We start from the raw sequence: 21,470 nt of genomic DNA, 5'->3' as shown, positions 1-21,470 counted from the left end.
CACATTGTCTTATTTTCAGAAAAATACTTGAAAATGCCAATCCGAAACTTTTCTTGTTATATACTTTTTATTTAAAAACAAGATCAGGTGCAGTGGCTCAGTACTTTGTGAGGTCAAGGCAGGCAAATCACTTGAACCAGGAGTTTGAGACCAGCCTGGACAACATGATGAAATCCCATCTCAACAAAAATTAGCTGGGTGTGTCAGTATACACCTATAGCCCCAGCTATCCAGGAGGCTGAGGTTGCAGAATCGTTGAGCCCTGGCGGTCGAGGCTGCAGTAAGTTGAGATCACACCACTACACTGCAGCCTGGGTGTCATAGGGAGACCCTATCTCAAAAGAAAAAAAAAAGTCAGAAAAATTATTTTAAAAGACAAACAAAACAAGCTGATCTACCAAATGTGAGAATTATAAAAAGTTTGGTTCAATTTTTTATGATTGTGATATATGTTAACTTTCAACATAGACTTCTGCTTCCTGCAGTGTGGCAGGCAGATACTGCAGGGACCCTCCTGCTGCTGAACCGCTATGTCCTGGATGGAGCAGTTGCATCCATGCCAGCATTGCTTGTCTCATAAAAAAGTAGAGGAAATGTCTAAAGATTTTACTTCACCAAAAAATGAGAGATGAACCAAAGGCAACTCCCTCCCCCATGATAAGCACACAAAAGGGCCTGAGCTGCACTAAGAACACATATCTATAGGAATATTTTGTATCTTCATTGTGGTCCCAATCCTTGGTCAGCTAGGGAGCTGAACCAGAAACTCCTGCATTAGTTCAGGCCTCTTGAACTTTAGGAATTTTCTCCCTGGCTCCCTCATGAAACAGACACAAGTACTCCTTGGAAGAAGGCATACCCAATTTAGTCCAACAGGATTCCCAAGATTGTTATTGGGAAAATTTGAATTCAAAATTAAAGATCAGTCAAGCACATCAGGAAGAAAACCATCATGAATGACAGTCATCAGACACAACACAACAAAAACAAACAAATAATAAAGTCATCTAAAGAATGATGTAGCTATGTATGAAATGCTTAAATGATATTTAAGTAAATAGAATATGAATCACAACTCTAAGTAATCCACAGGTGCTTTCTAGGAAATACTAGGCAAAGCTGGAAAAAAAAGTTGCAAGTTCTTACAAAAAAAGACAACAAATTATTTAGAAATAAAACATTCTGCGAGATGTTGATCACCAGATTATACACAGCAAAAAAAAAAAAAATAGTATACTAGAAGACAGATGTTGGAATATATCTGAAAAATTACCCATAATTCAACACAGATGGATGAATAAAAAATTAGGAGATTTACAGTCAGATGGTTCAATAAGCATTTAATTGGGCTCCAGAGAATACAAGCAATCTAGGAAAAGCATCATTAGAGCTGAAATGACAGATTTTTCTAAAACTGATGGAAAATATCTAAACACAGCAAGATAAGGAATCTAAACCCAATCACACCATAATCAAATTGAAGAATTCTGACATCAAAGAATTCTAAACATCTAACATTCTAACATAAAATTATAAAAGTAGCCAGTCAAAGGAAAAATACAGATTCCTTTCAAATGAGCAACACTTAGACTTAAAGATGACCTCTGAACAGAACAGTGGAAGTCAGGAGACATTAGCATAATGCTTTAAATGTACTAAAAGAAAATAACTGCCTGTTTAAAATTATATACCCAGCATGAATATCCTTCAAGAATAAATGTAAAATAAAGACATTTTCAGAAAACTGAAAACTGAGTTAATCATTTCAGATTTGTATTAAAGAAACTTTCAGGAGCTGTTGTTTAGACACACAGGTACATGCTTCTATAAGGAACCTCCCAACCAGGAAGGAATCAGAATCCAAAAGAAACATGACTAATATAAATGAATATTGGCTAAACAAAATAATAATATTTTGGGGGATTTGAAACTATGTAAAAAGAATTAAAATACATTTTTAAAATAGCAAATAAATTAGGAGGCAAGTAAATAGAGTTAAATTATTTTAAGGTCCTCCTACTGTCCAAGAGTATTAATACTAGATTTTTGATAAGCCACGCTATATCTTGTAATTTCTGAGATAACCATTAAAAGAATAGAAAATGAATGTATGGCATTCAAAAGTAAATAGAGGGAAATGGGATGATAATAAATGAATCCATTCGAAAGTCAGCATGACGAGATGTTTTTTATTTTAAAAATGTAACATAGAAATAGCAGGGCAAGTAGAAAGCATGCAACAAGATGATAGATATAAAGCCAAATTTATTTGAAATTTCTTTAAATGTCAAAAGACCAAATGTTCCAGTTAAAAACAAAGATTGTTTAACTGGAAAAAATATGCTTTTTACAAGAGTCACATCTAAACCTAGGCGTATAAAATAGATTGAAATTTAAAAAATATAAAAAACATGTCAAACACTATTCAAAAGAATGTCATTAATAGCTATATTAACATCAGACAAAATACTATTTGAAACTATGACATTTTAGCATTTTGTTTATTTTGCATTGTATTTAATAGCTGAAGTCATGTCTCCCTGACAGAATGGTTTCCTGTTACGATGCATTGATACTACACAGCACATGATTCCATATAACCACATGAATTTTTTTTCCCCATCCTACCATTATTTACTCTAAATAACCTGTTCTAAAACAGAAAGAAAATAGATATTTTCTTTCATTGTCCCTAAAAGTGTGTTCGTTCTAAACAGGTCAAATGTATTGACAATGTGTTTAGCATTTTCATTCCTCATGTTTTCAGGTATCTGGCAACTAACCAAAAACTTAAAAAGATCATCAGAGATTCTGGGCCTTGTGTAAACCTGTGGCCACTCTAGTTCTCTATGGTTGGTAAACTATGGCCTCTGGACCAGCTGCCTGTTTTTACAAATAAAGTTTTATTGGAGCACAACCACATCTGTTAATTAACATATTGTCTATGGCCACTTTCTTGTTACAATAGCAGTTGAATCCTTGTTCCAGAGACTGTATGGCCCACAAAGCTAAAATATTTATTTTATGGTCCTTAATAACCCTGGTCTAGACGACCACATGGCTTGAACTAACCCTAGTCTATAACAAACACTTGCTGAATCGTTGCTAGATCCAGTAGAGAGAGATTTCTTTTCTCTCTCTGTTACCTGCATGTGTGTAAATGGATAAATGCTTGGAAGCTTGTGCCACCCCTGCTCCCAAAACAGAATAGGATTCCTGCAGAGTTCGTTATTGCAGTAGAGAGAAGTCCTTTCTCACCTTATTCACCTGTCACTTAGTATGGTGCTGTTCCTTACAGACATCAGTTACTTCATAATCATATCACACCAAAGGTTCAATTGTGCCTCTTATATAGCTTACATATTCACTTTGATATGGCTATATGAGATAGTAAGTTATCTCTTTTTATTATTTCATAATAATCCTATGAGATGGATATTATCACTTTCATGCTACCAGTGAGAAAATTGAGGTTCAGAAGCCTTAACCTGTTCAGTCATAGAGCTGATTGTTGGTAGCCTAACCCAAATTTGCTTAACTCCAAAGGCCTTGCTCTTAACCATCCTGTAGTATTACCTGCTATCATTTCAAATGAAACAATGTATGTGGGAGCTCTTTGGAAACGTGAAATGCTTATCTGTTTTAATTTTGACATCATAATATGTAATACTATACTTCAACAGTATCCACAAAGCATCTGGTATGTGCTGAGCACTGTATTCATGTTTTTGGATTACTACATAGTCCCTACCTTGACATCTCAGAAGATTAATGTTGAGCAAAGAAAACAAAAAAGAATACATATTATATTATTCTATATTATGTTATTCTATTGACATAAAGTTCCAAACAGTCACAACTGACCTAAGATGGTAGAAGTCAATATAGTCAAGATGATGGTTGCCTTTAGGGAAGGTGAAGATTAGGTAGAGGCATGAGGATGTTTGAAGATGGTGGAAATAATTCTATTATTTATCTAGTTTCCGGTTAAACAGGTGTGTTCACTTCATGAAAATTCATTGAGCCCTGAACTTTTATTTTTGTATATTATACTTCATAAAACATTCATGTAAAATAAAATTTAAAAAATATTACTAAGGATTTTAGAGGTGAAAAATTTTCTGTAATGGGGCAGAAAATCAAGAAAGGGCTTTATGTAAGAAGTAATAATTAAAATGGGCCTTGAAGGATTGATACGGATTTGATAACATGGCATAGATTTGGTTTCTAGTAGAGGGAATATTACAATTAGGGAGAATTTATGGAAGGTCCTCAGCTAAAGTGAAGGTGAAGGAATAAGAGAGAGTTAAATGCCATATTGTGGAAGGCCTTAAATGCCAGCACGAATGGTTTACACTAATTTTAATATTGTCAAATACTTAACGCACATCTTTATTTGTACCATGTATAAAAGCATGCATATGTGCTTAGTCCCAACTCTCAAGGAGCTAACGGTTTAAAAAGGAATATAAATTTAGTGTATTATTTTAATAGTATTAAATAATCATTTAAATATGAATGTTAATGTAAATATTGAGACAAATAGCAATAGCAAAAAAAAGAACTTCATAAAGGAAATAAGAAGATACGTCAAAAGTTGTCTCAAGTTTTCCAGCTTCTAGAAGCTATCCGTGTTCCTTGACTTGTGCCCCTCTTTCATCTTCAATGTCAGTAATGTAGCCAATATAATTTTTCCTACACTGCCATCTCTCTGGTTCTTATTCTTTGCCCCCCTCTTCCACTTGTAAGGATACTTGTGATTACATTGGATTTACCCAGATAATCCAGCATAATCTCCATCTCAAGGTCACCTGATTAGCAACTTTAATTCCACCTCCAATCTTAATTCTCCTCTTTTATGTAACCTAACATATTCACAGGTTCTGGTGAATAGGATGTGGACCTCTTTGGGAGACATTATTCTTCCTATCATGCTCAGGATCACAGGTAGGATCAAGTAACAGCATCTGGTTGGAGTGAGGGATTGGGAAATAAGGCAGTTCCTAAAACACCGTAGTTTAAAACGCTTTTGCTAGGCTGTTTTATCCCATAAACATAGTGCCTCAAGGCTACTGGCTTTTCAAAGCCCTGCAACAATGCTGGGAGTCACATATAAGTTAAAAACTAACCAAACACAGTATTTCTGCAAAAAATGTAAACATTTACATTAAGTGAGATAAAGGAAGACCATAAATAGCTTTAAATCAGTTTTCCCAGGTTTAACATCAGTTGATTTCAGTACCAAAAAAATTTTTTAAGTTATTTTCTGTTTTCAGAAATGTTAGGGTTTTTGTATTGTGAATTAAGGATTATTAATCTATAATTTTAGTGACTTTATTAAAAATCAAATCTAACATAATATAGTCTTTATTAATACCCACAATAACGTGAAAAGACAAGTTGAGTTCTCCCAATTTAGTTAGTGCCATATTTCTATAATAGGCCATTCGTTATCAATAGTCCAAACGTTTCCTAAAAGCGTGAAACTAATTTATACACCCACCCAAAATATAAGAGATTTCTAGTCATTTCCCATCTTAGCCAGTATATTCTACTATTATTAATCATTTGAATTTTACCTCTTCAATTGTGGATTAAGTGACAGCATATTAGGATTTAAATCTTATGTCCCAGAAAACTAGTGATATTAAGCATGTGTATCATGTTTGTCAGCCATATAGATATCTTCTCTAGTGAAATATCTCTTCATGTCTTTTCTCTCATCACTTTGAATATGCCATCTTACTACCTCTGGCCTCCATGGCTTCTTATAAGAAGTTCACTGTTAATCTTATTGAGAATTGTTTTTAAGTAACAATTTATCTTTTGCTGCTTTAAGTTTTCTTCTTTGTTTTCGTTGATAGAAGCACAATTACATGTTTATGCTTCCATATCTTAGTATTTAGTGTTTGAAAAAGCTGAAGTAATACTTTGGGGGGTATAACTTTAGGCAGAACCTGAATCCAAGTAAACAGGTACAGGTCTGGATTCAAGATTAAGCCCAGTACTAGGAAACAAGCACAAAATGGAACTCAGGCTAGTCAACTGAGAATAATGTCTTAAAAACACACTTGCAAAACAAGCAGAACAAACACTTGCTGAATCATTGCTAGATCCAGTAGAGAGAGATTTCTTTTCTCTCTGTCTTACCTGCATGTGTGTAAATGGATAAATGCTTGGAAATTTGTGCCACCTGTGCCCCCCCCAAAAAATAGGATTCCTTGGGAGTTAGTTACTGCAGTAGAGAGAAGTCCTCACCATAATTATTCCTTAAAAATAAATTATATACTATTGCTACTATTTCTGAGAAGCTGTAATACTACTTTTTTTTTTTTGCCAGGGGTCTGTAAAGTTGAGGGAAATACCATAGATGGCCATTTATCACTAAATGGACTAACATCCAAAAATTACATATGTGCCTCCAAGAAAGGTTTGATGCCATCTTAAAATAACTAAATGAGTTATGTTTCAAAAAATTCTTATACCAATTTATTTAAATAAAATTAGGTAATATAATTCATTTATAAAAATTAGCACAGATTTTTTTAAAGCACCAAATTTTGTTTTGTGTTTATAGCATAGTAGTTAAAAAGCGAGACTTGGGCTACAATTGCTGAGTTCAAACCCTTACTCCACCATTCATTAGCAGGCTGACATTTAAGTAAGTGAAATAACATTTTCCTCATCTATATAATGAGAATAGCAATAGTAGCTACTATACAATATCTTGTGAAAAATAATATGTGAATATATAATACACTTAGAACAGTGTCTGGCGTGTTTTCCTATTTTGCTGAGTCTATGTATAACTGTAGTACCATATTATTAGGACTTGAAAGAAGACCAGGATTTGCCCCTTCATTAACAATCTACGTAGTTAATAACCTCTCTAACTCTTATTTTCCTCTCCCCTAAAATGATAGAAATAGCATTTACTCATTCAATGTGAGTATTCAAGCTCCTACTATCTCAAATTAGATAATACAGTATAATTCTTATAAATCACACATCACTATACATAAAGTATTATAAATGCTGGTATTGTTAATGACAAACAGAATCCAACTTATACTAAACTTAATGAATTCCTTAAAATAAAGTCTTAAAAATGTATTCTGTTTTTACATGTGATCATTGAAAATTCTATGACATATATTAAAAGGAGATTCTTCAAAAATATGACATTTTGTATATACTCGTGCATCACTTAACAGTGGGGATACATTTTGAGGGATGTATCTTTAGGTGATTTCATCATTGTATGGGCATGATAAAGTGTATTTACACAAACCTAGGTGGTATAGCCTACTACACACCTAAGTTATGTGGTATAGCCTGTTGCTCCTAGGCTACAAACCTGTACAGCATGTACAGCTGTAAGACAACAGCAAGTATTTATGTATCTAAACATATCTACACATAGAAAAAGTACAGTAAAAATATGGTCTTATAATTTTAAGGAACTACAGTCATATATGTGATTTGTTGTTGACCAAAGCGTTATTATTCTGTGTGTAACTGTTCTAATTTTGTTGAGAAGGAAAATTATGTGATCTATGACAAAGAACAAGAAAGTTCTCCTAGTTACCTTGGTCGACAAAGACTTTTTGGTGAAGATAGAATCATGAGGAGGACTATAAACAGCAAGATTTCTCAGGGACTGGACATCTTTTAGTATGTGGAAAGGTTTTCAGGGTACAAGCCAGATTTACACTAGATTTTATTTTTTTACAATTAAAAAAATTATTTATTATACTTTAAGTTCTGGGGTACATGTGCAGAATGTGCAGGTTTGTTACAGAGTATACACGTGCCATGGTGGTTTGCTGCATCCGTCCCCCCATCATCTGCATTAGGTATTTCTCCTAATGTTAGCCCTCCCCAATCTCCACCCACTGCTATCCCTCCCCTACCAACTCTGTCACCCAACAGGCCCCGGTGTATGATGTTCCCCTCCCTGTGTCCATGTGTTCTCATTATTCAGCACCCACTTATGAGTGAGAACATGCGGTGTTTGGTTTTCTGTTCTTGTGTCAGTTTGCTGAAAATGATGGTTTCCAGCTTCATTCATGTCCCTGCAAAGGACATGAACTCATCCTTTTTTATGGCTGCATAGTATTCCATGGTGTATATTTGCTTACATTTTCTTTATCCAGTCTATAATTGATGGGCATTTGGGTTGGTTCTAAGTCTTTGCTATTGTAAACAGTGCCACAGTAAACATACATGTGCATGTGTCTTTATAACTGAATGTTTTATAATCCTTTGGGTATATACTCAGATTGATGGGATTGCTGGGTCAAATGGTATTTCTAGTTTTGGATCCTTGAGTAATTGCCACACTGTCTTTCACAATGGTTGAGCTAATTTACACTCCTACCAACAGTGTAAAAGTGTTCCTATTTCTCCACTTCCTCTCCAGCACCTGTTGTCTCCTGATTTTTTAATGATTGCCATTCTAAATGGTGTGAGATGATATCTGCCTGTGGTCTTGATTTGGATTTCTCTAATGACCAATGATGACGAGCTTTTTTTCATGTGTTTGTTGGCTGCATAAATATCTTATTTATTTTCTTTACTTGTTTTGCAGCACATCTCCTGCTTCCTTATATGCTGAGTGATCCAGCTAGTTTTTATTTTCCTACTGTTTATTTAATAATCACTTATTAAAGCATTTATTATGTGCCAGACACTGTTGTGTTTTACAGATTTTAACTTAGTTCTTCCTAACATCAGTCCTCTAAGATATAAAGTATAGTTACCCCATTTTGTAGGTGAGGAAATTGAGGTACATAAAGATTTGCTAACTTGCCAAGATAGGACAGTTTGTAGGTGGTGAAGAAAGGATGTGACCCCAGCCATTCTAGTTCCATAGAACATTCTCTTAATCACCATTGCTGCACTGTAGTTTTGGCATACATCTCTCTATCTTGCCTTTCTCTCCTCCATGGCTTCTGCTCACTGCCCATGAATCAGTTTCTGCCTATGAATGTTTTGAGTTCTGCTTCCTCCACAAACTCTTTTCTTCTCTATCTCATCATGTCAGACTATCTCATATATCACTCGACAGTGCATATATGGCTTCAACTGAGGAACCTTATTATCTCTGGTCTGATAAACAGAAAGACAGGACATGAGGACAAAATAGAACAACCTCTAAGGAATCAGCTCTAAAGAACAATATACTATGGTAATGCACAATGGTAAGCCTCCAAGCCTTCCTATGAAGTAGAGGTTTAATTGAAACCTGGTCATTTTTATCCTTTTGAAAACAGCTTTTAACTCCTTGAGTTTCCTTATACAAGTTATTTATTTATGTTTCTTTTCTGCTAGGTTCTTAACCTTCTTCTTAGGTTAAAAATTAAAATCTTAGTAGTTCTATAGTCATATTGTTTGAGCAGTCGTGTAACTTGATGTATTGTTTGAAGATATCCAATTAGATATAGATGTGTTTAATAGTGCTAGCTCAATCATATATATATTTACAGTTACTCTGGAAAATAATTCTATTAAAATAACTAACATGTTAAATTATACGATACTGAAATGTGGTCTTCTTTGGTAAAATAAGCAATGTTTTCTGGATACTTGTTAGTTCCAATGTTCTTTCTAATCTGCTGTGAAACCTTGGACAATTTCCAAACATTTCCCTGAACACGTTGTATTAAAAACAATTTCCTCTTCTATAAAAGTAAGGTTCCGTATTACCTCTGAGATCCTTTCCAAGTCTAAAATTATTTTTCTTCTATGCTTTAATTTGTACTGTATGCTTCTTTATTTACCAGATATCACACATAACATCAAATGTCTGTGTTCTAAGATAAAAACCAATTTCCATTCATGGTCTTGGAGTTACCAAAAGAAGGTGTAACTGTATCAGACTATAACTATTAAAAACACATTTAAGCCAAACATAAGGAGATCTCAAAGAGATAAAAGTGATTTCTCCACAATACTGATTAAGAATAGTGCTTAGTGATGTGAACAATGTAGTCTTTTCTTTGTCATTCTGAGTTACTAGATTAAACACTAAGGAAACAATGTAGTTCATTTCTGATACAGTCCCAGTACTAATGGCTGTCCTATTTAGATGGCATTGGTCAAGACTGATAACAAGATAGGTTAACTAAGACTGATAACAAGATAGGTTAACTATAAGACTAACCTAACATCAGTTAACGAACCCATTTTTCAATCATGTAAGGTATAGTAAAATACACTCTGATTATTCTGTGAACTTTCATTATTGTCATTAACTCTGTTATCACATGATGATTTGATACCATTGTGTCACCTCTAATTATATAATTTATATATAATGTATACAGTGATATAAAAAGAAAATATGTATTTTGGAACAAAGGGGTATGAATTTCTATTTGACTTCTACCAGTTACTTGCTCTGTTATAATTAGAAATCACTTAAGCTCCATGAACCTATGTTTTATATCTTGCAAAATAGGGATAATAGCAACTACCTTATAGGTTGGTTATGAGAATATAGTAATATATTTTAAGCACTTAAAGAATGCCTAACTCAGAGTAGGAAGTCAACAAGTGGCATTGATTATAGTTAAGCATGGATACTTTAAAGTGATATCATTTTAGGCAGAAAGTTTGGCAGTTTTTAAATAAAGTATATAACTTTATATGCATATATAAAATGTAAACACACACCACAGGACTCAGCAATTTCACTCTTAGGTATTTACTCAGAAGAAACAAAGTTATATTTCTAGAAAAATGACCTATATGTAAATTTTTGTAGCCGCTTTATTAGTAATTGTCAAAGAACTAGAAATCAGCCAAATGTCTAACTGGTAAGTGGATATACAGATTGTGATACATTCATGGAATTGAATACTACTCAGTGATATGAAGGAATAAACTACCGATACATAAAATAATATGGATGAATATCAAAAGAATTATATTTAAGTGAAAGAAAATAGACTCAAAAGACTGAATACTGTATGATTCCATTTATATGACATTCTTAAAAAGCAAAACTATAGGGACAAAAATCACATCACTGATTGCCAGAGGCTGTGTGTAAAAAGAGGGTATTGACTCCAATGTTGCACAAGGACCATTTTGGAGTAACAGGAATATTGTATGTCAAGACTGGATAACTTTGTCAAAATTTACAGAACTATATACTGAAAATGGGTAAATGTTTACCTTGTATAAATTACGACTCAATACATCTGACATTGAAAAATCCATGTATGTACTTATGTTGCATGTATGTTTTACTTTGATAAAATTTTACCTAAAATATGACTATAAAAATAAAAAGTGTTATACTTGTGTAAAAGGTTTATACTATAGTAAAAGTATAAAATATTCTTAAAAATGATGAACCCAAATGTGTTTTTCTTTGGTGCTTGGAAGGAAGAAAGGGAATGTAACTGATGAGTATGATACGTGGAATGAGATAGGGGATTTTTTTTATTTTTTTAGAGACAGGGTTTCACTTTGTCAACCAGGCTGGAGTGCAGTGATGTGATCATAGCTCACTGCAGCCTTGAATTTCTGGGCTCAAGCAATCCTCCTGCCTCATCCTTCTGAGTAGCTGGGACTGCAGGTGCACACCACCACACCTGGCTAATTTTTAAATTTTTTTGTAGAGATGAGACTTTGCTATGTTTCCTAGGCTGATCTCAACCTCCTGGGCTCAAGTATTCTCCCATCTTAGGTTCCCAAAGCACTGGGAAATGAAATATGAGCTACCATATAGGCATGAGCCACGGTAACCAGCTGAATTTTTTTTTAATGTGAAACAAAATAGCAATTTTTGAAAAAAAATTAAAGCAGGGTTTATAACAGTATGTATAAAGTGCTATCAATTTTGTAAATAGGGATAATTTATTTACAAGTATCCATATATGCTTATATATGTATAGAACAATCTCTGGAAGGATGTACAACAACTAGACAGGTAACTAGTAATCTCAGGAGAAGGGATTTGTAGTACTAAGGATAGGAGGTGGGAGATTTACTTTACGTTGTATATTCTCTTACACTGAGCTTTGTTAGTTTTTGTTTGATGCATGCGTTTATTTTTGCAAGTATACACATAAATGAAATATAAAAATAATTTCCAGAAATATGAGAATAGGATGCCAGAAAGAAAAATAGGAATATATCTTGTTTGCTAATTTCCTTGATATTTTTATACGAAATTTCTTTCTGACCTATAGTATGATAGAATTATATGGTATTAATATCAATCAAGGAAATACTATAGAAGTAAATAGCACATTTAAATTGGTTAAATGTTTCAACAATGCATGCAGCAGATACCCAACTCAAACTAGCCTAAGTCACCCTCCAACTTACCTCCCAATGAATGATTTATCTACCCTGGAAGTCCAGGAAGCAGATCTGGATCTGTTTTCAGACACATGTGGATCCAAGAGTAGAAGTGATATCGTCAGGACTCGGTTTTCTTCTGGGGCTAGTGGGATGCAATACTTCAATTAGATAACCTGGATTGTATACTTGAGGTGATGGGGGATGAAGTTCATTCTAGCCACAAAGACTGAACAAGATCACTGTAGTATAGGTTAGGGGTATTTTCCAAAAAAGAAATGCTGTTAGGTAAGCATATGTCTGATAAAGTAAGGATATCGTGAAGCCAGAAAGTTTATAATAGCTTTAAACATAGTCACTAGGGTCTAGAAAGAAAATTAGATACTCGGAGTTAAGAAATTGAATTATCATAAAGCAACACCAAGTTTTCATAGTCAACTAAATGTGGGAGGAGAATGTGAAATGTTCAATAACACCTTAAGCATGGGAATTTAAAGTTATCACAATCCCATTTTCATTATGAAAGTGTCTAAGCAAAAACTACATTGCAGTGTTTTTTTACAAGAATTCGTGTTTTGTTGGTTGGTTTTGGTTTTGGTTTCTGTGCACAGGCACCAAGTAAAAGACTTCAAAACAATCATCTTATTTCAGCATTTGTACATATGTAGCATTGGCACATATTTATTTAGTAAAATCTCTATTACCTGTTCAATATTTGATATTCCGTATCTGCATGTTTGAAGTTTGAAGTTTTCTGAGTTGAATATGATGTGTGTGATTCTTTTTGACCTGCCATTAGTCACAGTGGGTATCTTTGTCTTCCAAGTTACCATTTTAATCACATTTTATGGTATACTGAAAATTGGAAAAGCTTTCATTCTTTGACATTAAGAACCAGCCATCTATTTTTACTTTATATGCTTTTCCCTTTTTTTTAGAATGTTTTATCTATAATTATGGAATATGGCATGTTATGCATTCAAACATCTTAAATTTAACTATAAAATTAAAATTTGGTAGAATTTACCAATTCAGAGAACAAATTAATCTTAATGCTAAAACTTATATGCAAAGGTCCAAATTGCTACATGTTTTTAAAATTCTCTATTATTAGAATAGAAAAGTGGCATTGCGTAATGGTCACTTTTATTTCATTGATTAATTTTCCTATACAGGATTTCACAAGCTTTCTTATGACTTCATTCTTAAACAAAAAAATAATTCCAGTGAAATAATATGAATTCAGCAAAATTCTGAACCTGTGACTTCAAACTTTCTATTACTTTTTAATGGGTAGTGGTGTCCTAGTTTGTGAGGTTTGTGACAACAGTTTGTATTACCTTTCAAATACAATTTAAAGCAAAGTGAAAGATAACCATTTTATGCAAATTTAACTTTGAATAAGCAATACTAAAACCTGACTTACCAGTGCCATATTTTCAAAGTTATATTGAAAACTGTTTTTGGTGTTGTTTAAAATCCAATGGGAATGATGGTGGGATGGTGGCAGATTCTTTTTAAATTACTACCTCATTGAAAAAACTGATTACCCATTCTTTAAAACTCAAAAATTATAGCAGGAAGGAACAGTTACACCCCTCTAATAAAACATTGCTAGCATTCAGGGTTGCTGCCATTCTCCCCTTTGGGAATTTGTTTTTCCCCCACAGAAAAGGAATTGAAAAGGTTAAATCATATCTGTAAGAATCAGTTTGTAGCCTGGTGTATTTTTTCACATTAAATATCAAAGATAGCTTGACAACATATTTAGAATTTTCTGAGTTTTACTGTTAATAAAGTTAAAAGAAAATCTAGTATGATCAGGCAGTGGAGCCACATTAAATTTGTATGTGAAACACCCATTGTACTTATCTCTGCTGTAGATATTGCTCTGAAACCCATGTTCCACATTCTGAATTCTGTGTATAAAGTTAAACATTGCAGAAGGGCATATATCTGATGATACAGATAAATAAGGTTGAAGGTTAATAATGGGCAAAGTTGCCAAATTTAGTATGTTCATGTTTTTAGTGTTTGTATTATTAATGCATTTAGACTATTTTATGGTAACTTATGAGACACTACTAAAAACATTCATAAGTTGTTTTTTTAACTGTCAGTAATTTAAGACTACTGTTCTTACTGTGATATTGTATTTTATCATACCAAAATGAATACTGAATTTCTTAAAATATTAATTACTTGCAGGCAAAGTTGTTATCTATGCAACAAGCCAGAGAAACTGCAGTTCAACAGCACAAAAAACTGGAAGAGGAAATCCAGACCCTTCGAGTTTACTACAGGTAAAATTCTTTTTAGCCTGGGGTTAAGTAAATATTGTTACTTTGGGAAATGTTTCTACCTGATTTTACAATAGTGAATGAGGAAATACCTCAATGAAATTAAATATTACACACTTAAAGCATTTTTATAATAAAAAATGATTCAGGCTTATAATATTTATTGTTCTACCTCTTTTCTTCCTATATTTGGTAAAGTTTAAATTTACACTCATCATAATTATGAAATTTATATAATCCATTACCTGTTACCTAAATGAAGCCTGGTTAGCTGTTGAGCTGTTTGCCCATCTAAATACCACCTCTAAAACAATTATAAATAGAAATGTTTATATTTATAAATATAAATATAAAATATAATATGTATAATTAATATAAATTATAATTAATAAGGTAGGTATTTTTTAATGAAAATCAATAGAACAGAAATGTCAGAATGCATCTCTTATATATAGTAAGTGTAAACTTTTGTTTCAGGTTTGTGTGTGGGAAAGAGAAAATATTGTGTATTGGGTTATGTGTAAAACATAAATTCTTACAGTGGATCATGGTAAAAAAAACATTGAAAAAGCTCACTGATGCACAATGCCATGTATATTCTTTGATTACCAAATTTCAAAAAATCCTTTAGTCTGAAATATAGGAATTCACTAAGGGTCCTGTTAAGGTTTATAAAGATTTTTGTTTTAATTTGGGTAATTTTTGTTTTAATTTGGACCGTTCCTCAGAATAATGTTAAAATGCATAAAATGTAATTAAATCAAATAAGTTTTACTGAAATACAACTATGAAAATATTATGTCACGATATATCATGATATGCCTGCATCATTATTAATGCATAAAATAACTAGATCTAGCAGCAAGTCCATTAACAACTTTAATCTCAAGCCAGTGATGATTGTAAGTGGTATTTTCGGATATCTGCAAATGCTGAAATGTGACATGAAAATACCAGTGATTTCTGTGGGTGCAAACTCTCAAGAACCAGTGATACTACTACTGTGATTTGTTGCTCATGTTTATAATTGGAGGAAATGCTGTAGTTGGTGAAACAGTATGAGAGTGGTGAAAATAAAGATGTAATTCTTTCTAATCCCCAAGTTAAGCACTTCTGCTTTAAAGCAATGTTACTAACATCTGCAGGAGTTGACTATTCTTATAGGTTGAATTCTGCCCCCTAAAAGTGACTATACTAATGTCCTAATCCTTGCTATTTCAGAATGTGATTTTATTTTGAAATAGGGTTTGTACAGAGGTAATCACGTTTAAATAAAGTCACTAGGGTGGACTCTAATCTACTACTATTGGTGTCCCCATAAAAAGGGGCAAATTTTGGATACAGAAACAGACATGCCCAGAGGGAATGCAATCTGAAGACACACAGGGAGAAGATTGCCATGTATCTACAAGCCAAGAATGCCAACAATTACTGGCAAACAACAAACACTATAAGAGGCAAGGAAAGACTCTCCTTTGCAGTTGTCAGAAAGAACATAGCCCAGCTGACACCTGATTCCAGACTTCTATAGTTTCCAGAACTGTGTGACATTTAATACTTGCTGTTGGGAGCCACCCAGTTTGTGGTACTTTGTTACGGGCAGCCCTTGGAAACTAATGCAGTTAGCAAACATCAAGTATGTTTGGTTGGTCAGTGACTGTTGGGAATCATTTGCTTTTGCAATTAGAATTAGTGCCTATAAGTGGGCATACAGGTAAGCAAAACCCTGATGCTGAATGAATACATGCTACCAACCTACTTTACTTTGGACTACAAAATGAATATTACAGTCTTTCCTCTGTCTTTTACACCAATGATTCTCAACTGTAGCTGCCATTAGAATAACCTGATAGCCTCTAAAAATTCTGATGCCCAGCCCACCCTATGCTGATTACATCAGAATCTCAAGAGGTAGGGCTCAGATATCAGTGTGTTTTTAAAGCTCTAGAAATTCCCGTGTGCAGCCAAGTTTGAGAGCTGATGTTCTACATGCACCTTTCAGTTAGCTGCATTAAATTAGGGTCTCTTCTTGGTAAAGTAATAAAGAAGCATATATTAAACCCATTATTAAGACATGACTACCATGTAATTTGTGTCCTGATCATGGATGTTGCAATGTGATAAGTAATAGATTCACTCTATTGATGGGAGGGTTTTTATGAAACATCTCCTGTAACATTTATGGGACAGGACAGTAGGTGCTCTGTTGATGAAGTTAATTTTAACTTTATAATTTGGGGAAATTATAAAGATAAAATTCCTGTCTTTCAAATACTCTTTAAAATCTATGCAAGTCTAAGAGGATTATATGAACTCTTCTAAATAGAGATTAGTAATTATTGGTTCAAAGATATGCTTCACAACTACTCTTCTCACTGCTACTTAAAAAAAAAAAATTCTGATGATGTAATAAAGCCACTGGAATTTGCAGTTAACCATGCCGTGTGTGGCTGTGTATAAATGAACCTCACCAAGCCCCTTTCATTTCTTTAAAATGAAAGTAATAGTATCTATTTATAGGGTTGTTTTAAGTATGTTCAGCTCTTAGCACAGTATTTGGTTTATTGTTATTGATCAGCCAATGTTGGACATATTTCTTTTTAAAATAAAAGGCCAGTGAGGTGTAGGAGTAGAACCAAAAAATATATCACTGAAATCAAAGATTTCCCAAAGGAAAAAAAAGTCAAATGTTACTAAGTGGTTAACTATGATAAGGACCAAAGGTATCCTTACATTAGAAATTCAGTGACGATTAGTTCCACAAGAGGAGTTTATTCAATGAAGTATTAGATATAGACATCAGTTTTCTGTGAATTAAAGAGTAATTAGGAAGTAAAGAAGCATAGCAATTTGGACAATACAGTAATCCTTGAAGAAACTTGAGTAAGAAAAGTGGTAATGATAATTGAGAAGAGATGAAACGTAGGTAAGGATTTTTGTTATTGAAAAATAGTAAATACTTGAGTATATTTATGGCTAATTTGATGAAACGTAGGTAAGGATTTTTGTTATTGAAAAATAGCAAATACTTGAGTATATTTATGGCTAATTTGAAGAATTAGCCATAAATATACTCAAGTATTTGTTATTTTTCAATAACAAAAAAAATTGTTATAGAGCAGGATCCAAGAATTGTTATAGAGCAGGATCCAAGAATTGTTATAGAAAGAATTGTTATAGAGCAGGATCCAATAGGAGGTAGGAAGGATAGGATTTAGATTATCTGCAGAAAAGTTCACCTTGAACAAGAAGCTAGCCAAATTGTAATCAGAGACAGGAGTAAAGGAGGTAAGAATAGTTGTATTAGTAAATTTGAGGCCACAATTCGATTTTTGTTTGTTTGTTTTTGTTTTGTTTTCCATAAAGTAGGGGTCAGTGTGGGCTTCTGAACATGAGAGGGCAGAATACTTTGAAAGGAATGACAGAGATTAGATACTAAAGGAAATGGGAGAAAGAACTGAAGAGGGTGAGGAAGAGAACAAAGTCAAGCAATCTGGAGGACTCAGTTGGCTATAATGAGTGCCATAAATTTGTATGAGTAATCATTTGTACAGTTGTGTAATTTAATACATTCAACTCTCCCTATACAGCAACACAGAAGGCAAAGAATTGCAATGATTTAGGATTACAAATTTGCAGGGCAAAAAAAAAAAAAAAAAGAGCAGAGAGGTTGAGGGTACTAAAATGAGTTGTTAAGATGATGAATGATAGTCTAAGCTAAATATGTTAGGAAGAAAAGTTGAAGGGACCTATATCAGAGAAAAAAAGAAACAATAGATCTTGAAGAGATCATAGAGTAAATGTAGTGAGAATAAGAAAATTTGTCTACAGCCTGGGTGACAAAGTGAGACCCTGTCTCAAAAAATACATATATAGGCCGGGCACGGTGGCTCACGCCTGTAATACCAGCACTTTGGGAGGCCAAGAGGGTTGGATCACCTGAGGTTAGGAGTTCAAAATCAGCCTGGCCAACATGGCGAAACACCATTTCTACTAAAAATAGAAAAAATTAGCCAGGCGTGGTGGGGGGCACCTGTAATTCCAGCAACTTAGGAGGCTGAGGCAGGAAATTGCTTGAACCTGGGAGGCGGAGGTTGCAGTTAGTCGAGATCACACCATTGCATTCCAGCCTGGGTAACAACAGTGAAACTTTGGCTCAAAAAAAGGTGGGGGGGGAGAAGTGGGAGATCCAAGATGACCGAATAGGAATAGTTCTGGAATGCAGTTCCCAGTGAGAACAACACAGAGGGTGAGTGATCACCGCATTTCCAAATGAGTTTTTACTGCTCACAGACCAGGAGATTCCCAGGCTGAAAAGTGCAATGAGTTTCCAGCATAGCTGTTTCAGCTAGCTCCACGGGTTTCCTCACAAAAACACACAAATCTGGGCTGACATTTCAATTGGTTCCTGGAATGCCTAGGAGACAGAGCCACCCATTCAACTGAAAAATAGGGGGCTGAAACAGGATACCAGGTGATCTGGCTCGGTGAGTCCCACTCCCAAAAAGACCAACAGTCTGAAACACTCTGGACTGAGAGTTTTGCAGCAAGTGTAGCTGGACCTGGTATGGTCCCGCTCAGTCAGGGGCAGGGCGTCTGCCATTACAGAGGCAGTCTGCCATTACAGAAGCAATCAGCCATTACCAAGGCAATCTGCCATTACTAAGGCAGTTTGCCATGACTGAGGCAGTCTGCCATTACCGAGGCAGTCTACTATTACTGACGCAGACTGCCATAACTGAGGCAGTTCTAACTGTACCTCTGTAAACAAAACCACAAGGAAGTTTACACAGCAGCTGGGCAGAGACTATGGCAGCTCAGCAATGCCTCTGCTGGAGACTGTGACTAGACTACCTGCTTGCTGGGCAGGACATCTCTGAAAAAAGGCAGCAGCAAATCAGGAACTTATAAATAAAGCCCCACCTTCCCAGGACAGAGCACCAGGAAAAAGAGGTTATGAGTTCTGCTGCAGCAGACTTAAACATACCTGCCCAGTACGTCTGAACAGAACAGTAGAGTTCCCAGCACAGCACTTGAGCTCCTATAAGAAACAGACTGTCTCCTCAGGCTGCTCCCCAAACCCCATATATCCAAAGAGATACCTCATAACGGAGAGCTCAGGCTGACATCTGGTACCCTTTGGGGATGAAGATAACAGAAGAAGAAACTGGCAGCAACCCTTACTGTTCTGCAGCTGCCACAGGTGATCCCCAGGCAAGCACGGTCTGGAGTAGACCTCCAGCAGTCCTGCAGCAGAGGGACCTGACTGTCAGAAGGAAAACTAAAAAACAGAAAGAAATAGCTTCAACATCAAAAAAAAAAGGATGTCCACTTAGAGACCCCATCCGAAAGTCATCAACTACAAAGATCACGGGTAGATATATCCATGAAGATGGGAAGAAACCAGCACAAAAAGGATGAAAACACCCAAAACCAGAACACCTCTCCTCCAAGGGATCACAACTCGTCACCAGCAAGGGAACAAATCTGGATGGAGAATGAGTCTGATGAATTGACAGAAATAGGCTTCAGAAGGTGGATAATAACAAACTTCTCAGAGCTAAAAGAACATGTTCTAACTCAATGCAAAGAAACTAAGAACCTTGAGAAAAGGTTAGATGAAATGCTAACAAGAATAAACAACTTAGAGAAGAATATAAATGACATGATGGAGCTGAAAAACATAACACTAGAACTTCATAAAGCATACATAAGTTTCATTAGCCAAATCGACCAAACAGAAGAAAGGATAACAGATATTGAGGATCAACTCAATGAATAAAATGAGAAGGCAAGATTAGAGAAAAAAGAGTGAAAATAAATGAACAAAGCTTCAAAGAAATGTGGAATTATTTGAAAACACCTATTCTACATTTGATAGGTGTACCTGAATGTGATGGAGAGAATGAATTCAAACTAGAAAACACTCTTTAGGATACTATCCAGGAGAACCTCCCCAACCTAGCAAGGCAGGCCAACAATCAAGTCCAGGAAATGAACCTGGAGAAAGGAGGTTCATTTCTCCTCCTAAGGAGAAAACCACAGAGATATTCCTCAAAAAGGGCAACCCCAAGGCACATAATCTTCAGATTCACCAGGGTTGAAATGAAGGAAAAAAATGCTAAGGGCAGCCAAAGAGAAAAGTCAAGTTACCTAAAAAGGGAAGCCCATCAGACTCACAGTGGATCTCTCAGCAGAAACCCTACAAGCCAGAAGAGAGTGCGGGCCAGTATTCAACATTGTTAAAGAAAATAACTTCCAACCTAGAATTTTATATCCAGTCAAACTAAGCTTCTTAAGGGAAGGAGAAATAAAATCCTTTATGGACAAGCAATTAATGAGTGATTTGGTCACCACCAGGCATGCCTTACAAGAGCTCCTGAAAGAAGCACTAAACATGGAAAGGAAAAATGAGAACCAGCCACTCCAAAAATATACCAAATGGTAAAGAGCATCAACACAATGAAGAAACTGAGTCAGCTAATGGGCAAAGCAACCAGCTAGCATCAAAATGGCAAGATCAAATTCACACATAACAATATTAACCTTAAATGTAAATGTGCTAAGTGCCCCAGTCAAAAGACACAGACTGGCAAATTGGATAAAAAATCAAGACCCATCAGTGTGCTGTATTGAGGAAACCCATCTCACATGCAAGGACACACATAGGCTCAGAATAAAGGGATGGAGGAAGATTTACCAAGTAAATGGAAGCAAAAAAAAAAAAAAAAAAAAAAGCAGGAGTTGCAATCCTAGTCTCTGATAAAATGGACTTTAAACCAACAAAGTTCAAAAGAGACAAAGAAGGGCATTACATAATGGTAAAAGGATCAATGCAACAAGAAGAGCTAATGA

The 21,470-nt window shown here is 34.7% G+C and overlaps 1 protein-coding gene across 6 annotated transcripts in view; it reads left to right on the top strand.

Moving 5' to 3' along the window:
• The window catches only part of MIPOL1 (mirror-image polydactyly 1), a 370,191-nt gene that overhangs the window by 210,518 nt on the left and 138,203 nt on the right, over positions 1–21,470 (top strand). For all 6 annotated transcript variants that reach the window (XM_032242673.1, XM_032242671.1, XM_032242674.1 and 3 more), the window contains one exon: positions 14,524–14,618. In XM_032242673.1, coding sequence (XP_032098564.1) covers positions 14,524–14,618 — 95 coding nt within the window. The remainder of the gene's footprint in view (positions 1–14,523; positions 14,619–21,470) is intronic.

Source organism: Sapajus apella, unplaced genomic scaffold (assembly GCF_009761245.1).
Source record: "Sapajus apella isolate SASKATOON/1434 unplaced genomic scaffold, GSC_monkey_1.0 scaffold50, whole genome shotgun sequence".
Taxonomy (NCBI): Eukaryota; Metazoa; Chordata; class Mammalia; order Primates; family Cebidae; genus Sapajus; species Sapajus apella.
Note: the sequence above shows the minus strand (reverse complement) of the source record. Positions and strands in the feature narration are given on the sequence as shown.